The sequence below is a fragment of the Varroa destructor genome, unplaced genomic scaffold (assembly GCF_002443255.2).
Source record: "Varroa destructor unplaced genomic scaffold, Vdes_3.0 BEIS01000006.1, whole genome shotgun sequence".
NCBI classification, from domain to species: Eukaryota; Metazoa; Arthropoda; class Arachnida; order Mesostigmata; family Varroidae; genus Varroa; species Varroa destructor.
The window spans coordinates 13,212,490-13,231,087 of NW_019211459.1; the positions used below are offsets into that span (position 1 = coordinate 13,212,490).

The following is an 18,598-nucleotide window of genomic DNA, read 5'->3' on the forward strand; positions in this document are numbered from 1 at the left end:
TATATATATAACTCTGAAATCACTGCAATTGTTTACTTTACGAGTCAGTGGCATCATAATCAGTTACTTATTATCTAACTATCTGTTATGGAGCTTATTCCCTCGACATTTACGCGCTGATTTTAAGCTCTAAAAAAGGCTTACCCGACAAGGTACGTCACTGGCATGAATCTACCGGATCTTGCAGATAATCTTCTTAATAGGCACGAATCATTCATGGCTCTTTTCGCTAAACAAGGTGTTTACAAAATCATTAATCCATTGTTGGATTGGGATCATTTCACAAAAAGACAATTGATAACACAGAGCGTACAGCACATGGTTACGCCATTACTTGAACAACACAAAGGCTCAAGGCACAAGGCCAGATCTACACCGCTCTTTCAGGGCAGCCGTAACAGCCTAAATCGTCGTAGGTTGCTGATGCTAAAATCGAAGCACGATTTTCCGCTATAGATTTCACTGAAATCCTCAATGGACGAAGCTGTTCTCCTGATGGCTGGTTTCGTAAAAGATCCAACTGATCTTCCTTAAGTGTAATTCTTCATTCCTTATTGAAGTGAACCCCCTTAAATCAATCACAATCACAGCTAATCGTGCTCGTCGTTTCTGTGTACATAAGCCTTAATGTGTTCGCGATGTAGTGCTGATCTTGTGACCACTCGTCATCTGTTAGATTTCTAACTTGATTTTGCTGATCTGGCATACACTCCGACAATGTACATTGTTCCGTATATCTAAGACTTCCAAGTGCAACAAGCTCGGCAATTTAGTATATAGAAAAAGCGACGAAAAAAAGGTGAACTTTCTTTTCTTTCTCTCCTCAGGCTTTTTTTTCTTTTATATAGAATCGATGGATTTGATCATCCAGAACTTCAGCAATTGACTGGAGCTACCGTATAGCTAACATGGCAGCCCCGGATTCGTTGTAACATCATCTCAGCAATCTAACAATATCATCTGCAGCAGGTAAAGTAACAGTAATGGCATGTTCTGGGAAAAACAATCTGTCTGAATGTATGCCTAGACCCACCTTTTTTTTTTGATCAGAGATGACTAGAATGCGACTGTCACTCATAATACTACAGCATTCCGAATGACGACAATCTAACCCAGTTCAGTGAAATTGTTCTACAGCCGCCCGTAACTGCTATTAGCGAGCCGGGCGATTGTCATCCGCTGCCGGAAAAGATCACGTACGCACACTGTCAGTGTATTAATGTACCAGTATCAATGCCGGTATTCGTATAGGGCAGGAAGATGCCAGGGTCAGAATGGAGCACAGGCGAGGTTGTGGCATCAGCAACGGAATACTTATTCGCGCAGAGCGAGTTGATCTGGTGGCAGTGAACGACGCTAAGAATTGAAGAGCGCCGCCACAAGAATTAGCAGTAACTGCAGTCTGTGGCAGCAGCATCGCGACCAGCAATAACAGCCATAATACTTGTGCATATATTGGTCGAAGAGAAACGAGGCGCTCGTTACCCTGCCTGACCGAACGCCCGTCCGATACCTGCGTTCACGTCGCTGCTCCTCACCTATTGAGGATCTACAGCAATAATAACATGTTCGCGCCGGACCTACATGCAGTCGGCGTCACTGCTAAAGGCTGTAGGAGCAGGAACCACAGGCAATCATGGTGGGAGCAACGGCGACGCTGGCAGCACTGTGGGTAGCTAAATGCCAAAATAGCTGCGTCCACCAACACTGTCCACAGGATCCATGGTCTAATAGTGCAGTCTGTCTAAAATGTTCAGGTACGAGAGATCACAAGGGAGAGATGGATATCCAGTCCAGCCGATAAACTAGACGGAGAACTGCCTATATAAATGATTCAAATCAATAATAGGAATTACCTTACGAGAGCTGCAGCCGACGCCAGATGGAGCCACAGCGCGATCCAGTACTATGTACGCTTATAGCAACGTGCCGATGGCGACATCTGGAGGCGTGCAGTAAATACATACCTAGACAGACTAACTTTATGCGGTAATCTGAAAGAAGGACCTATGGCGCCCGTCCGGGCAAACCCACAGGGCTAAACCAACGATTCACAAATGTGTAGATGGCGCGCAGTACTAGATCAATTCGTCAAGTGATGCTACATCAAATTAGATAGGACTAGACAAGATAGCTTGCTCTGAGTACCGTGGCCTGACACTCCGACACAACATAATGCACAGTCGTAGCATGAACATCTGCTGATCCGGGCGACATTTATTAAATTGCAGGCGTTTTGAAGTACCGCATCGTGCACATGTGTGTAGCTAGTCAGCCATGTACTTTAGTATGACTCTGTGTGTGTTTTTGGCTAATAGATGGGTCTGCGGTCAGAAAAAATAGACGTGAAAAGTACAACCGATGAAAATAATGGGACGACTGCAAGGGCTTTTTTTTGTTAGGGGCAAACACGAATTATCGGCTCTATTTCGCAGAAGCGTGGCACACGTCAATACTGGTGTTTTGCTCGAACACAACGCAGCATTTCTCAGGAACAGAGAGCCGCTGGATAAAAGTTGCTGAAAGTTACTGCAACGCTGATCCTATCTACACTAGGTATAGGAAAAAATCATGGCTTAAACGATTTCATGTATTATTCTAATTTATCTCGCTGAGACTCGAAAGCTTTCTACATAGCAATACTAACTAACTAACAAACTAACTTAATATCGTGCACATCATCAGGCAAAATTATTAATGAAACGTGGGCTAGATAGATATTTTGGGTTTTACTTCCGGTACTGTCGCTAGTAGTTAGTGAGCTCAGTCTTAAAGCGGCATTCAAGTAACGATACAAAGACTAGTCGAAATATTTTCTGCTATAATGAAATTCATGAAGAAATCATATCAACCAACAAAAAATATTAATGTCCATTTACTATTTATTACTTGGTTCATTTAATAGCCTGGTTAAAATGCGTTACTGTTATCTGCGGATATTTAGAAGACTGTGCCTAGGAAACCTACCGCGCAAGCCTCTAGCAGGTGTTACTGTGGTTATTCTCCTGAAAATTGTACGCCCAGATTATCCGGTGAAGATTGACGTGCTTTGTTTAAAGGAAGATCGGAAGCGGATGTGCGGTTTCATGCCACGTACAACCATTACATAATCAAAATACATGGAAAGTTCTCACTTTACGTAGCCCACGGGGAAAAAGGTGTGTATATATATATATATATACGAATGTATATATGTTTTCTGTTACCGCCGGCGCAATCTGTCTAAACCCCAACCATAACCGCGTAAAATACGGCCAACTTCAAGGTTATCGACTCGATATTGTTAAATAAAATAGATTAAATGAAAAAATCCAGAAAACGATGAAATTCCTTCTTTGTTTCATTATCGTTACGGTATGCGTTGCGGTTGCCGTCTATATAGGCAAAAGGATAGCCAATGTCATTTTATATGAGAAAACCATTTGCTAACGCCGATGCAGAGTATTCTAACAATATTATCTTCTACGGTACTATAGCTCTGGTTTATCCAACTCTTGGAAAATAATCTATTTATTAAAACATTATCACACACTTTGCATAGAAAAATCAATTGTTTTTCCTCAACGTATCATCTTTAAAGTAGTTTCTTTGAGGCTTGAGCTATTCTCTAAATTGTGTTTATGCTATACATGCTTCGTATGTTATTGGTCGCAGTGACAACGAAATAGGAACAGAAACAACTTCTAACCGATAGAACTCAATGAACACTGCAATTATCTTTTAGATGTTTATTTCTGCTGTTATTTTGATGCAGACAATCTCCAGCAATGATGGCTTTGAAGAAGTGGAAAAAATCAACGCCCAGAGGACGATCCTCAGTTTAGCTGCCAACCTGTTTTGTCGATGACATACATATGCTAAGCTGAACGATATTGAACGCTCCCCATCATTTATATACTAGTTAATAATATGTTATTATCATTCAGTCATTTGGTTGCGTGCAATAACTACGGAGATTAAATAGGTAGAACAACGGGAAAGGTACCTTTGAAAGCTGTGCGCTGATGTTACGTATATAGGACAACTGGATACATTTCGCCATGTTGTTAGAATAGTATGAGCTCTACATATTACCAATCTTGTCTTATATTATAAGGCCTGCATATACTAAGGCAAACTAATGTGAATACTTGATATTATAATAAATAGCTTCTGAGAACAGCACAGAGATTGACAGGGCCAATATTGCCTGACCACATCCTCCGATTTGCAACTCAGAGACAGTATTGCAGGATAAACAAAATCGTAGGAGGCTTCACAGAAGCGGTACAACACAGCAGGACGTGTCGTATTTAATAGCATCAAACCGAAGCGGGAGATCAAAAAGATATCGCGTCAAACAATTCGACCCAATTCGAAACAAACAAGACGACCAAATAACGTGAAAAGTCACGAAGCAAGGTGCCTTGCTATCGTACCATACCTGCACGATAAGTACGCGGAGCGCCTTCCGAAAAAGGGGGCTCAAGTTTACTAAAAAGCTCAACGTTTTTAAGAGTATGAGAGAGACACATTCGTAAAGTACGTCCAAGCCAAGCGAATGCTGCTCGACGAGGTGGGGCTAAAGCTCAGCTTTCAAAAGCACTGTTTCTGTTGGGTATACAAAAGATAGTAAAGTCTATTTTTTTATTTGTTAATTGCATTACAGAAATTTGGAGTAATTCGTGTAATTAATTTGTCCTGTCCGGGATTCCTGGAGAAACGCGTCATAATCTGGGTTAGTATCTGGGTCTAGACACTCGTTTCGTGCTCGGAACCAGCCGTCTAGTAGAATGGTATTGGACATAAAACTCGAAATATTTAGTTTGGGACTCCTTACTGGAAAAGTTCGACCCCTTAGAAAGGTTTTGAATTTACTGCGTTGAAAGTCTCAGTCGTATACCGAAAATAGTCCGTCGTTAGCTTTATATTTTATTCTAGAATCAACTTACGTCAACAAAAACTGGGTTTCAAGCCCGTCGTAACGGTAACATTTGGGTAACAATTTGGAAATTATTTATTCTGTGCGATTAAAAAAATGTAGATGTGAACTCCTAGAACTACAAAAGGGATTTACAAGAATCAACGCAAGGAATGATATATCAGAAATATGCGATACAATTTAGGCTTGAGGCTCAGTGCAAAGGGTCGTTTGAAACGAAATAATGAGAATTAAGCCGATCAGCAAACGAAAAATCAAAGTATACGCCGAAAGTGATCCTCTCGGTAGACCGATCCTAGTTGATTTATAAAAACCAGCTAGCTAAAGATTTTTCGTTGGCAAATCTATGCATCTAGAAGGTCTCTACATACACTAAGGGCGGTTGTAAGTTACCCGAAAGTTTGTCCGTTAGCCAGGCAACGTACAAACGATTAGACAACCTAGAAGTTCCAAGAACGCGTTGAAAAGGCGCGTACCATGGACATTTTAACTTAGACGTTCACTGTTATTCCACTAAACATCTAAACAGATTGATAAGTTAGTTGAGGTTCAAATCATCGCAGTAGACGTTTCGCAGTTACGTAGTATTTAGCATCCTTCAGTGCATTCAAATTAACTTGTTAACGTCTCGTTTATAATCCAAAAGATTCGACGACATGTGGGCTAAATACCAATTGCTCATGTCATAAAGCTGATGAAAATAACTAGTCTATCGCTAAGAGACCAAATCCTCCAAGACCGGCTATGAATATAGAAACCTCATTGTGCTTATCGGATTCATTTTTAAAGCTCACGGAAGGACACGTATTTTCATTTACGTAACTGCGATTGTGTGCGGAAACGGCTTTTAACTTACAAATCATAAACCATATTTAAGATGGGCAAATTATAGTTTTTAGCCGTGCGGATTGGAATAATAACACTGCATAAGTGCATAGTAATTCTCAGCGAGTACTCATAACACCGTTGCTCGTACGACAAGCCAACGTACAATACTGAAAATACATCCAAACTACCAGGCAATCAGTAGAAGACTACATACATATATTTAGACAAAAAGGCACATTTTATCATTGTTTACAAAGCTTTTATTGTTGTTTAACATATATGACATATGATTCAAGAAATATATTCTGGTTTTACTATCGAAAAAACACCTTGTTCTGCGATAATTTTCACCTTATACCGTTCAAACATTAGACGTTTTGTCAGTTTGCATTAAGGTTTTATTAAGACCTTCAAATTGGCCCTACGCGCATTTCGTATTTTTCTATTTTATCAAAAATAGTACTATGGAATGATAGACTCTCAGCATTCATGAAGATATATGCTGTTGTCTGTATTGTCGACCTGTTTTTAATCTGTGGAATATATTACTACAAACGATTGTTGGGCAGTTGATCCGGACTGATATAATCGGCTTCATCGTTTTCTAGCAATGGCTTGAGAAGTGTTAGGTTTGCCGGCAGGTGTATTTGCAGACCTTCTGGTATGATAGTAGGTCGCACGGTCGTACTCCTAACCCGGGTTAAAAAATGCATGAATCAATGCCAATAATTAGTAGTAGTAAAAACAAGAAAAGATCAGTGATCATAAAAATTCTTCGAAACAAGATATAACGGGTTCACTCAGTTTTTGGGGAACTTAGTTTTTCTGACAAAGCAAAACAGAACATTTTTGCTTACAGATGCTCTTTGGTAGAATGTGGTATCAATAAAAGCATCCTCCCCTGCCACTTTTACCATCGATGCTGTTTTGACAAACGTAAAGCAAGTAAGGCCTTTTTCTGCCTAAATTAGCACCTTAAATTAAGTGTTTACAACTGGGTAGAAAAAAAAAGCTAACTTACCTTCGAGCTTCAACGCTTCCTTTGAGAACAGAGTGATCATCGATAAAATCCATGAACTTAGCAACCTCGGCGTATACTCCCGGTGACATCATACGCGCACAACCGAAACCCCAAGAAACGATACCCACAAGTGTTGCTCGTCCTGAAGCGATTACGTAAACAATTGCCATGAAAAATAGGTAGATAAAACTGGACTATGCAATTATAAAAAATTCACAGTTCTCTTTCGACGTTCGAGTTCATGGGACTAGCTTATACCGTATTCTATCTCCATGATAAAGCTTACTTCGAGTTAATCTGTCACGTGGAGTTTTTAGATACGGAATGACTTCGACTAACCTAGAACTCATATATTCGAATTATTTTGACTCCATGGATGGGTACGTTGAATCAGATGGCCAATACTTTATCTCGTTTCACTGTTAGGTATCACTTCAACACGCTAGTCGCTCACATGCGTCTACAAACCATGGTCTCATACAATTGCACGCGCTAAAGTGCGGTATGCGACCACGGAACGTTCGCATAACTAATTAGCCGCTCGTGTAAAGGCTGAGGCTTACCATCGACGGTCTGAACAGCTGGTCCACCGGAATCACCTTGACACGAGTCGACGCCCCCTTGAAATCGTCCAGCACAGAACATACTGCTGCCGTCGTACGGCGCAAACAGGATTGTTACCAGCCGTCTGTGAAAACCCAAGAACGATGAACAGCTACTTTAACAACGTTCAATTCTGCTTTGACAAGCTACAATCCGTATATTTAAAATGATTAGTTATGTATTTATGAATAAATATGTTTTGTTACGGCGACAGTCCTTATCTGTCACGTTAGAAGGCTGTAGGTCCTGTTTATCATAGGCAATCCATATATTCTGCCGAGTTTTTATGCGCATCACTATTTTGGGCTTACCGCGAAAGGTAGAGTCGACACATGGTGTCCGACATTACCGGAACGGTAACAGCGTTTAGAACCTTAGACGTGTTACCACCTGGAGGAAAGACATTAGAGTTTAGTCGTATTTTACGCGTACTCATATACCTGCTCTATTTCGGTACTCTCGGGAAAACTATTTACGGTGAGAGGTGTGTATTATGCCTATAGTTCGTGGCCTTCGTCGGAATGCTTCTCTGCTCTATATCTGGAGGGATCTAGTGGATAGGTTTCGTCATAAATAATGAATTAACGTTCATATTCTTTTGAACTTGTAAAGGCTTATATGCAGGATACGTGTCGGGGACTTGCAATATACAGACTAAGTACGCTTTCAGGGAACCACGTGAGGTGACACCTTTTTTTTCAAATAGAAGCAATGTAACTGCAGATATATTGCACCTGTGGGAGTGAATCTGCTCACCTTCCTTGGTTCGGCCCCAGCCTGTAATGATTACGTCCCCTTTGACCTGATATGATCTTCTGGGCAAACAAATCGGTGCCACAAGTCCCTTGGAGCCGACGAAATCGAGCGCTCCATCGAGTCGCAGCAAAGCTACATCATAGCGAACAGCAATAAGACCAGCGTATTTCGGATGAATGAGGATTTCTGACACCTGTAATATTCAGGCGTATCGAGGCATCGGCGGCAGAAACATGTCTTTGAATCACTGTTGCATTGCAATAGTCATATCCTGGAAGAAAGCCACCTTTCGTTCACTCTCCTTTTTCATGAAAGGCACCGTTTATTATGTGGGAATTTTAAATCACCGAATCGGCCCACATCATCATACAACGCGCTAAAAAAAACGTCTGTCTCTTTTCTTATAGTTACATTCAACTTAAATTGTTATTCGGTATTCTCTCGCACTCCCAGTAAACTAAGCATAACGTAGCTAGATGTCTCCGCCATAATCGCATCAATAGAATGGGTAATTTTGTTTCGATTTACTAATTCTAGAAAAATTATTTTTACGAAATAAACCTAGGAAATCAATTAAGCCCATCCTATTTTATGCAGCGAACTCTAAGACAAATAAATCACTCAGCTTTTCCCATTTGCCCAAATTTGGAAGTAATACGTGTCCAATCTGTGCCAATACCGTATTGTAAATACATGTTTCAGAGCATGTCGTTCGCTAAAAATAGCTCTCATTTTCTATCAAGTCTGGATGAGGTTTTCATCCGAGAGAAAAACTGTATCCGTACCCTTCGAACTTGAGTTGAGTTCTTCAAATTGCGGAAGTCGGTGGCACCCGCAAGAATCTGGTAACGTTCTGCCGATACCCTGCATCGAAATGAAGTGATGTCAACTGACAGACCCAGACTCATACAATATGCGGTATCAACTGAATATTGATCATCAAATCAGGCCTAAGTTCATCTATTAGACTAGGCTACAGTTGTAGGGTTTATCCATCTACCTGCCTAACTGAAAATAGATGAAAATGTTCCTCTTTCAAATAGGCGAAGTTTCAAGTTAAAAAAAACTATTACACATTTGGACTTACGAGGAGACACAATGCGCCGCAGTGATGATCTCGGTCGGGGATATAATTGCTCCGCCGCAGATTCCGTAGCCGTTACGACGTACCGACACCTACATTAGTCAAAAAATGATCGAAAAAACTGGGCAGTTTTGGCTTAATTCTCAAAAAAGGTTGCATTTCGCAATGATGCGAATACGGAATTGAAGTTAGTGTCGAATTCATTGATCATAGATGCGCTCTATTGAATCTAAGCATACGCTTTGTGAGGTCGTGGGTGAAGATAGAAGCTCCATCGTAAGGGCCAAGAGGACAAGGTCAGGGTTAATGGTCGTTTGCTGTACTCCTCTTCATTTTTATGAGTCAGTAAAACGCATGCAAGACTGTATGCCATCTCGGTGGAATAATGAATAGGGCGAGTCGTCTCGAAAAGTTTCAACAGCTAATTCCTCAATTAACCCTCGCAAAAACTGTCGACATGTACCAAACGGTGGCCTTGAGGCTCAGCCTTACCTAGATAAAACTTGCTGTTATGCAGCACGTAATCATTACTTTCGCAATTTAATCCGATTCAGATAATCGTTAGTATACTGGCTAAGCCAAACGTTACAACTATACCGTCTTATCTATCAATTGAATTTGCTAGATCCAGTTGATTAGCTAATTTCTCCAAGTGACAACAATGCAATGAAAGCTGTTGTGAGTTACGTGTATCACACGCCCTCACGCAGACAAACACAGAGAGAGAGGGAGAGAGAGAGAGAGAGAGAGAGAGAGAGAGAGAGGTACACGCGTATATTTACGAGTATAAAGCCAGCTAACCTGCCAAGGAAACGTTCCCGGTTGAACTGGTGTTCCACCAACAATCCTCTCAACGGGTATCGGTTGCATGCCGCATTCGAAGTTCATGTTGTCAGGGGCTAATTTTTTAAGAAATTAACAGCAAATACATTTAAGATTAGTGAGCGAATCCCGCGCCCTATGGCAGAATTATAAATACTAGTTTCGAGAACAATTATGGATTTTGTTAGATGAATAATTAGGTGTATGACTATTTTAACTAACTCGCCGAATCGACAACTATCTAAATGTAACGTAAACGAACTTAGGACCTTGGGAAGCCTTGCAAGTCTGTGAGATTTATTGTATCTAATTAAATCTCTAGGGCGTGCTTTGCTAGCTGAAACAGTAGCAAAGCAGTGCGATCTTAGCTAAGTCGATTTTATTTTTAATAGGTCCTGTGTAAACGGGATGCTTAGAAACGACTGTGCAAAGTTCAATAGTACAGACACAAATCCTTATTTGATCATTTGAATCTTTTTTGCTTTTGTTACTCACTGAAACCTGCCATGTCGGTTTTCGGGCGAGCAGCCTTACCCGAGCACCACACGGCTAGGAACGCCATCACGACTGGTAAGGTATTGACACTCAAAGGGCAAACCATGACACTTTGCGATGATCTGTGCAGAGCGATTGAGCGGAGAATCTACTCATCGTGCTGCGTCAAGCACCGGTTCATATAGGCAGTCCAAAAGCGTCAATTATCACCTTGCCGCCAGCAAAGCGCCCTTACCCACTTCGACGGTAACGGTTCTGATATGTCGCTTTGATTGGAGTAACGCGTTTATTGGTCTGGCGTCCTCATGGCAACTTATCACATGTGAGATTAATATGTAGATTTCAGATATTGAAACATCATATACAACAAGTGTTAACCTGGCAAAACTGCCACCGGATTTGGTTGGGCAGCTGCATTTCTCCACGTGACTGGATCATAGTTCCTTATATATATATATATATATATATATATAGAAATGCATGCTAAAGAGGCACAAGGTCACCTAGGTACACGGGACTCACCTTGTTTCTGCAACAAGTATTAGCTCCTTGGCATCGAAACTGTGCCCGACCATTTTTCTGAGCGACAACAATGAACACAATAGAAAGTGCTTATAATGTTAAACAATAAAATATTTTCTCAAAGTGTTTTTATGCGTAGGCTATTTTTTTATCAGTGAGACCCTTCTTTATCGCTATAAAGAGTTCGAATTTTGATGGCGCATTCGAATGCCCGGATACCAATTCGAAAATAATCATAATAAGCATGCCAATTTTTCTTATTAGAAGAATCTTATTTTGTCAGCCTCTCTTAGCATCTTACTATTCATATATGTAAGTTCTATTAAATAAAGTTATATTAAATAAAGTTCTATTAAATATTAAGATTATAACTATAATATAAGGTTTTTTTTTCGTATTGAGAGTGAGGCAAACTGAAAAAAAAAACGCTTGTTCAAAAGAAGAAGGAAAACCAGGGTTCGAGCTTACTGGATTCTTTGTAAAGAGCCATAGCTCTTGACGGTACTTGAGTATCAACGACACTAAGCTCAAAAGGGTAAGTAGAGCTGCTGCTCTTGACAAAAGTTTACTAATGAACTTGTTATCCGTATTCGACGCACATAATGTTCATGAGACAATTAGATATTCCACCCAGCTGCTCATGTCGGATTGCATATGTACATATCTGGTATATTTACATTCGGCTCTATGTTTTTACAGACTTCAGATTAAGATCAAGCAAAACCAAGAACTCATAAAGTTAAGCAAGTCGTGCGATTTTGCTCTTGGCAATCTATCAATACATTTTACAACGAACGATTGATATCATAAAGAAAAACTAAACTTCCGATAATGATAAATTGGATATAATAGCTTTATTTGTGTGGATAGTTCATTTTCAGTCACTGGTAATAAAAAGTCCCATGTCAGTCTGCGCGTCAACTGCGCTGTGGGACCAGATCCTACTGGGATAAATCGTCAGTTTGTCGCTATCTAATGACGTTAGACACAGGGAAAAATAACTTTAGGTTAACACCGCTTAAAAAGGACCCGCATCTCATGCAGAACTGTATCTGTTAAAGGTTGTTCTCCACATGACCAAATCTTTTGTTAATGTTTAACATTAGGCAACATTTTGTCCAGCTATGGTACGACTAGATGCTCGAGGAGAATTAGAGACAGTTCCCCCTCAATTAAAATAACGTTATTCCTCGATTTGCCATAATTGTTTTCTTAAATTGAAATATACTAGTAACTCTATGGAATAAGTTCGTACTCGATACCATAGACTTCATGTATCTTAATTAGGTGTATGAAAGATATAGTAAACAGATTTTTCAGGTCGAGTTGTATCTAAACTGACATGAGGTGTCAGCGTTGGCAGCCCAAAGAGAAGGCCGTTTACGGTAAAGTTTCGCGGGCAAGCAGGCGTTGTTCTGGTTTGAGGTTTCGCTCTGTAATCTTGCTAATTGTCACCAGTTTCTGATTATTCGCTAATTTGTCACAGGACCACGTCTAGTGACCTTCTAGTTTATGTTCGAGCCTAATGTGGGTGGAAATGGAACACGATATCGGCCTTGTTGCAGATTTCAATAGGTTAATATAGGTTCTTCTGCTCGCCCTTTCTGTTGGCGTTCCGTGAAAAACTACATGCAATAACTTGTTCATGTTGATATTAGAGGTGTTAAAGTAGAAGTTGTGAGGTTGATGCTATGGTGAAACCTGCCCTACTTGCAATTGTAAGCAAAAAAGAATTGTAGCAGGCCGCTGTATTGTGAATGCTACCAGAGAAATACGATTGTTTACGACATAAGTGAATTGATCAACCTTCGAAGTGGATGAAAGAACTGGTATAATCGTCAGGTCTAAATAGGTCTTCGGCAATATATGGAACAATTTCATGTTGCATCTTAACCATCGTTATGTTACAGAACTATGAGTACTATAAAAAATAACCTGGCCATACTGTATATGCTGCACTCAAAAGCCTTTATATTTATATTTAAACTGATTTTTATCATTATTATAGAACGCGGGTATATAGCGAGAAGCATAGTGGTGGGAAATGGCAAAAGTTTTTCGCCAGCGTGCATATGTATTTTATTATAACTTATAAAAGAGTTATTTTATCACGGTTCCCTTTCCAAATTTTTACTTAAATTCAGCCCTCTGCACAGTAGCGCTCTGCCTTGTCCGATACGAATGAAACAGAACGGCCAGAACAACTATTAAACATATAAGCATAAAAATTCCAATTATTATAATTTATATTTTATTGATTTCTTATTATTATACCATCTACCCGTAATGCTAAGTCTCTTTAAGTAGGACATTCTTAAATAATCCTGTAGTAATTTCTTAAGCAAACAAAAAGCAAACTTTATCAAGGATATAATAACCAAGCAAGGTAAGCATTGTCGTGCATAGCTTGCAACGTCCTTATTACCTTTTGGGTGCTTATTTAGACTATTTGTATTAAAATTCAAGCCTACAGCAAAAGTCGCAGTTTTATCTAAATAGTTTGTATTTAACTTTACGTACTCTTTACTTTTTGATGGGTCTACAAACGCTTGCCACTGTCCCACAGTGCTTACCCACCTATACACCGTCGGAGATTATGTATCGTGCTTCTACAATATATTGAAGGAACTGGCTTAGCTTTATCATCGATAGGAATAAATATATTTTAACTATAATATAGTAATATTAGATATATTGAAGCTCGACCACACTTATTCGGCGAGGTGTTCTCATTTCGCGGTGGGCATTTTTTTGCGCCTACTGCATCTACCTTATCGCTACGGTGTGTAGATCTTGTCGTGATTTTTACGGCTCTGTGCATGGTTGGTTTCCGTTGTCGTTAACGCCAGTTGACGAGTGGCACTACTACTACTTTCGACGTCGCCGGAGGTGCCTCGTACGAGCTCGCGGCAACAGGCCCACACAACCGGGCCTCCTGTCGTCCTAAACAGTTTGTTACCCTGTTAGTACACCTAGCAATTGGTGCTGCTCGCCTTCTGCATGTTGACACCCGCGTTGATACACCACAAGACCGTCGTCGTTAAAAACGTTCGTAGTGACTGGGCTAGTAAGTTGACTAGGACAGCATAGGAGGTTGCCTTCGCCGCGGGGAGAAAGCGAGATGTGTTCATTCCACCGCTCGTCAAATGCTACCTAGGAACACACTACACACGAGTTTCATATCCAGCTCTTCTAACAGAGATCGCTTAAAATTAACGAACTCGCTAAACATTTCGCGCGCCTTCCTATAGCAATGGAAGAATTTCTCGAACAAACTCGCGTTCCCGAGGAAAGCGCTTACACAGCTTGTCTTTAAGGCTCTCTCGTCGTTTTGCACAGATTTTCAAATATATATATATATATATATATATATATATATGTATATATATTGAAATCACCCTCAAGATTATCTGCCCAGCATGCGCATTATGTTTTACATGTGTCACTTAAACGCCGGAACTACTTTACAAGTTTAAAACTAAATACATGACTTCTTTTTTTTTACAAAAATCAAGTGTAATCGCCAAAATGCCATATCAGATACATTATTTTTGGTTTTTAACTGTAGAAGACCTAGGCCTGCATTATACGAATGTTTTAGGGTAATTGGCCGTACATGACATGAGGATTTTCGTATGTCTATATACGGGAGTTCTGCTCAAGTAAGATGCAGTGAAGTGCGAATCAAGTGAAAAAATCATCTCAACATAAAGCTAGGATCATGTCATACTTTCCCTTTGGGACATGCACTAAACGTGCGACTCTCAACGGGGTGTACAGGCTTCAATTCCTGAATGATCTGAGTCTTATAGAACCGTGTACAGGAATTTCCTTCCGCACAGAACGCAGCACGTAAATAGCGCCAACTGTTACGATTGACAAAAAAATCAAGTATTTTCTGTCGCATCGTCAAACATGTTTTAGAGTACAACATATAGGACTCTTTCTGTGAGGACCCTTTACGAGCGCCAGGGGCTTGGGGCAGCAAATGTAGACCTAGTCATTCCAGACTATCGTTTGATGAAATCATTGTGTAGCTAGAACAGAGTTGAAAAGGTATTTAGAAATTTTGCAGACCTTTAGACATCTTGGGCATTGGCGCTCTGTCGATTTCGAGCAACAAGGGAATAAAGGATTGTCACTTCAAGTATATTTGCGTCCTGTAGCGGGAACGTCGCTTCTTAATAGCAGCACGTATGACTTCACTATCGTACCGAACTCATTGGCCTTGAATTTTTACAAAATTATTTTATTTAGCGGTTTGTCCCGTAGAAAGCCTTATTTAGAGAATTTTATGAATAGAAAAATAAGCTTGAAAAATGGCCAGTTTCTAATTTCAGTTTCTAAGTAATTTTATGAAGGTTAATAAAATATAATCATTCGAGCTCTTGTTAATAATTAACAAGAGCTCGGATGGTATATATTTGAATGGCATGTAAATATCTCGCCTACGTCTCCTCTTTATACTGACGGGTCAGCTAAATTCACAGTGCATAATCGAGTAGATTGTTGTACGTCGCGCGCAATTCCCGGCGCCAATTCTGATGATGTAACCGAATGAACGTAAGGCTTAAATGGACCGGTGTTTGTCAGCTGTTCAGATAGGAGAAAGTCAGCCAGAGTACCTCGACTACGCCAACGGTTACGGACGATTTGTAGATCATTGAAAAACATACTCTCATTTATTGGCGTAACACGAAGAAACGTTTTTAAATTTCGGCCAAAATAACGGGCGAAATGGAAATAAACAAGTTCAAAGAAAACCGCTTGATGCAAAAATACTAACGTTAATGAGCGCTTCTACGCTTTCGATATACTTGTTACCAGTGGTTAAACGAATTGTGCGGATATGGTAGTGCGATCTGATATACGAGAATCGTAAATGTATATCTATGGTTGTCAGTATATATCCTAAATTAGCAAATCCTAAAAATGGCAGCTCAAAGGGTGGCTGTTGATGTGGCAGGTCCATCGGGTGTAAGTCAAGAACAAAGGAAAGTGATTGCGCCCGAAAATGTAGTGTTAGAAGGAGAATCATTTGGTGAAGACGCGTCGTACGATCAACAGCGTGATATCGAATATGACAGCACCCAGGAGTTTGGAGAGATACCGAAGAGTCTATTCGATCCTCCTCCTCGCTATCCCAAAAAAAAGACGTTTCCATGTCCAGAATGCGGCAAAGCTTTTGTTTTGAAAAAAAGGCGGGATCTGCATCTCTCAATTCTCCACAAGGAAGAAGTATTGACGAAGTGCAAATACTGTGAAGTGATGTTCGCAAAACCGAAGCACCGTATTAATCATGAGCGTCTACATGAGGAGGACGAAATCGAGTGGATGAACTACAACGACGATCCCGAGCTTCAACAATTGCACCAATACCCAGCTCTCCCATCAGCCTAGTTTAGTATTTGCCTCAGAAGGAGCATCGTGGAAAGGCCCGCGTACTATGAGCAGAATATTTACGCTGTGTAGTACCGTAAATGCTACTGTTGGGAAAAGCCGCGGTGTTCGTCGGTGTAAAGTAGATCTTGAATGTCATTTGACCGCTGACTGGTTTACCTGTTAAGATATCCACTTATAAAATCCTACTTTATCAGCCGTTTAATTCCTTAACAGAAAGTTTCGTCTTTCGCGTTGTTGGGCTTAGTGGTACAATTTAGGTGGGCTCATATTGTTGAACGGTTTCTATTAAGATATTCCCTTTTGTACCGCTCAATTTGTGTCTATTATACCCATATTATTTGGATGTGCGAACGTAAACAAAAATGACGCTAATAGCGTGTGCTGCCCTACACGTGTATGCCTATTGAAATAGAGTGCACGAGCAAAAAATAAATTTATGGTACCATCAGTTTTGTCATCCAGTCGAAAAGATTTCTTACGTAACAAAACCAGGCTCACAACCGAGGGCCACTGCTGTCCTAATTACTACAACAGGATATTTTGAAAATCACACCGTCATGAAACCCACTATTATTCGAAGAGCTGAAGCCATTGAAAACTCCGGACCATTATTTTCTTGTGTGATAAGCGGTCAATCATGTCAGAAGAGGAGTTTTTCAATTCCCTTTATAATAAGGTGCCTCCTGACTATAAACTTGCGCTCTTCACTTCAAAAATGAAAAAAAAAGAACAGTTTATTAAAATGAACATATAAAAATCGCAAATCCTTATCTTTCGATCAATCATCTTCAGATAGCATTCAACCATTTGAGATACACTTGTACTAGTGTCGCAGTGAGTTTATCTCTGCGAGTTCGTATATCTACATAAGCCATTTAGAACGTAACTAGAAAATATTGTGACGCAATTACCAAGGCCAAGATTGCCCGTGGACGACATCGAACGTCGCCCTAATATTTTTTCAATTTCGAAAATCTTTCAATAAAACTAAACGGTCAGATAAGGATAATAATAATAATAATTTGCTGGTCGAAATGAAAGATAGCACGACGATGATGAAATTAAGCATCGTCAACAACTAATGAAAACTCTACAGGCCGATAGTATCAGGGAAAATTTTTTATTAGAATATCGACATAAAGTTTAAAATGTTTATTCTCGCTTATGTCTTCGATAATTCCGTAACACCAGGGACTATAACGGAGAATGAGATCACAAAGGGGCTTTTTATGAGTAGCTCATTGTTCTATGGATGCAATAACGTGAAAGGAACAATCGCAATAGTTGGTAGATACGAATGTCATAGAGTTTAGAGAAATCGTTTCCGAACGTGACACATTAGCTGTGTGTTATAGGTGTCTTCCGCGCTAACTGCAGGTGTAAATATTCTTGTCATTATCTATTGAAGCCAGCGACGGGCCCATCACAGAAAGAGAGTGAGATTGATTCTCGCATAAATATATATATGGATTGTATATGAATCATTAGTGAAAAAGCTACCTATATTATTAGTTATTGCTAGAAACGACGAAGATGTTGTATTCTCCCGTCCAATACCCAGGCCATATTCAGCCAACGGTCGACGCCCTACCACAAGGGGCATGTTTGGTAGAGGCGATGCCATTACTAAATCTGGATGGATCAGTGTGTGTCGAACACGACGGGCGGAGGTGGTATATCCTTTACGGAGAACCAGCGACTTGTGATGGGAAGCAAATGTACGGACCGAGCGGGTATCCCTTATATGTAAAGCGTATGAATATAGACCAGCCCGAGGCTAAAGTGATGCTTTTCCAACCAGGACTATCTACGCAAAACTCGCAGCAGATACAGTACGTGCACCCGGCGGAGCATACCCAGTACGTGCGTCCGGCGGAGCATACCCAGTACGTGCGTCCGGCGGAGCATACCCAGTACGTGCGTCCGGCGGAGCATACACAATACGTGCTTTCAACGGAGCACGCACTGTACGTGCGTCCGACAGAGCAAACACAGGGGCAGTGCACATACCAGACACAGGAACAATACCGTCTCCGGAATGAACTGCAGTGCGATCCCCGATATGATCTGCAGAGCGGTGCCGTGGATTATCCACAATATTTTTCCCGGATAGCACCGGAAGCGTTCGGAAGCTACGGCAAGC

The 18,598-nt window shown here is 40.5% G+C and overlaps 1 protein-coding gene and 1 long non-coding RNA gene across 9 annotated transcripts; one reads left to right on the forward strand and one right to left on the reverse strand.

Moving 5' to 3' along the window:
- Positions 1-294: 294 nt before the first annotated feature.
- LOC111253419 (uncharacterized) lies at positions 295-7,334 on the forward strand. Of its 7 annotated transcripts, XR_015330127.1 has the most exons (5): positions 295-536; positions 849-969; positions 2,945-3,158; positions 3,755-4,717; positions 7,197-7,334. It is a non-coding gene; the product is annotated as an uncharacterized LOC111253419 (long non-coding RNA). The 7 variants fall into 7 exon arrangements; XR_015330126.1 differs by having other exon boundaries at positions 295-2,556; positions 2,906-3,158; XR_015330124.1 differs by having other exon boundaries at positions 295-969; positions 2,906-3,158.
- Positions 5,987-10,666, reverse strand: LOC111253418 (trypsin-1-like). Of its 2 annotated transcripts, XM_022812754.2 has the most exons (9): positions 10,531-10,666; positions 10,015-10,112; positions 9,217-9,305; positions 8,915-8,993; positions 8,130-8,322; positions 7,685-7,763; positions 7,334-7,458; positions 6,771-6,912; positions 5,987-6,439 (listed from the first exon to the last, which is right to left on the reverse strand). In XM_022812754.2, the coding sequence occupies exons 1-9, from the start codon at positions 10,634-10,636 to the stop codon at positions 6,298-6,300; spliced, it is 1,053 nt and encodes a 350-aa protein (XP_022668489.1). In that variant the 5' UTR covers positions 10,637-10,666; the 3' UTR covers positions 5,987-6,297. The 2 variants fall into 2 exon arrangements, with proteins under 2 accessions (XP_022668489.1, XP_022668490.1); XM_022812755.2 differs by lacking the exons at positions 10,015-10,112; positions 10,531-10,666 and adding an exon at positions 9,453-9,591.
- Between the last annotated feature and the right edge of the window lie 7,932 nt (positions 10,667-18,598).

Coding starts and splice junctions, on each gene's coding strand:
- LOC111253418 (XM_022812754.2), bottom strand. CDS start 10,636: ATGGTTTGCCCTTTGAGTGTCAATACCTTACCAGTCGTGATGGCGTTC. Junction 9,306..10,014: donor CGGGAACGTTTCCTTGGCAG/GTTAGCTGGCTT, acceptor TGACTAATGTAG/GTGTCGGTACGTCGTAACGG. Junction 8,323..8,914: donor ACTCAACTCAAGTTCGAAGG/GTACGGATACAG, acceptor TGAATATTACAG/GTGTCAGAAATCCTCATTCA.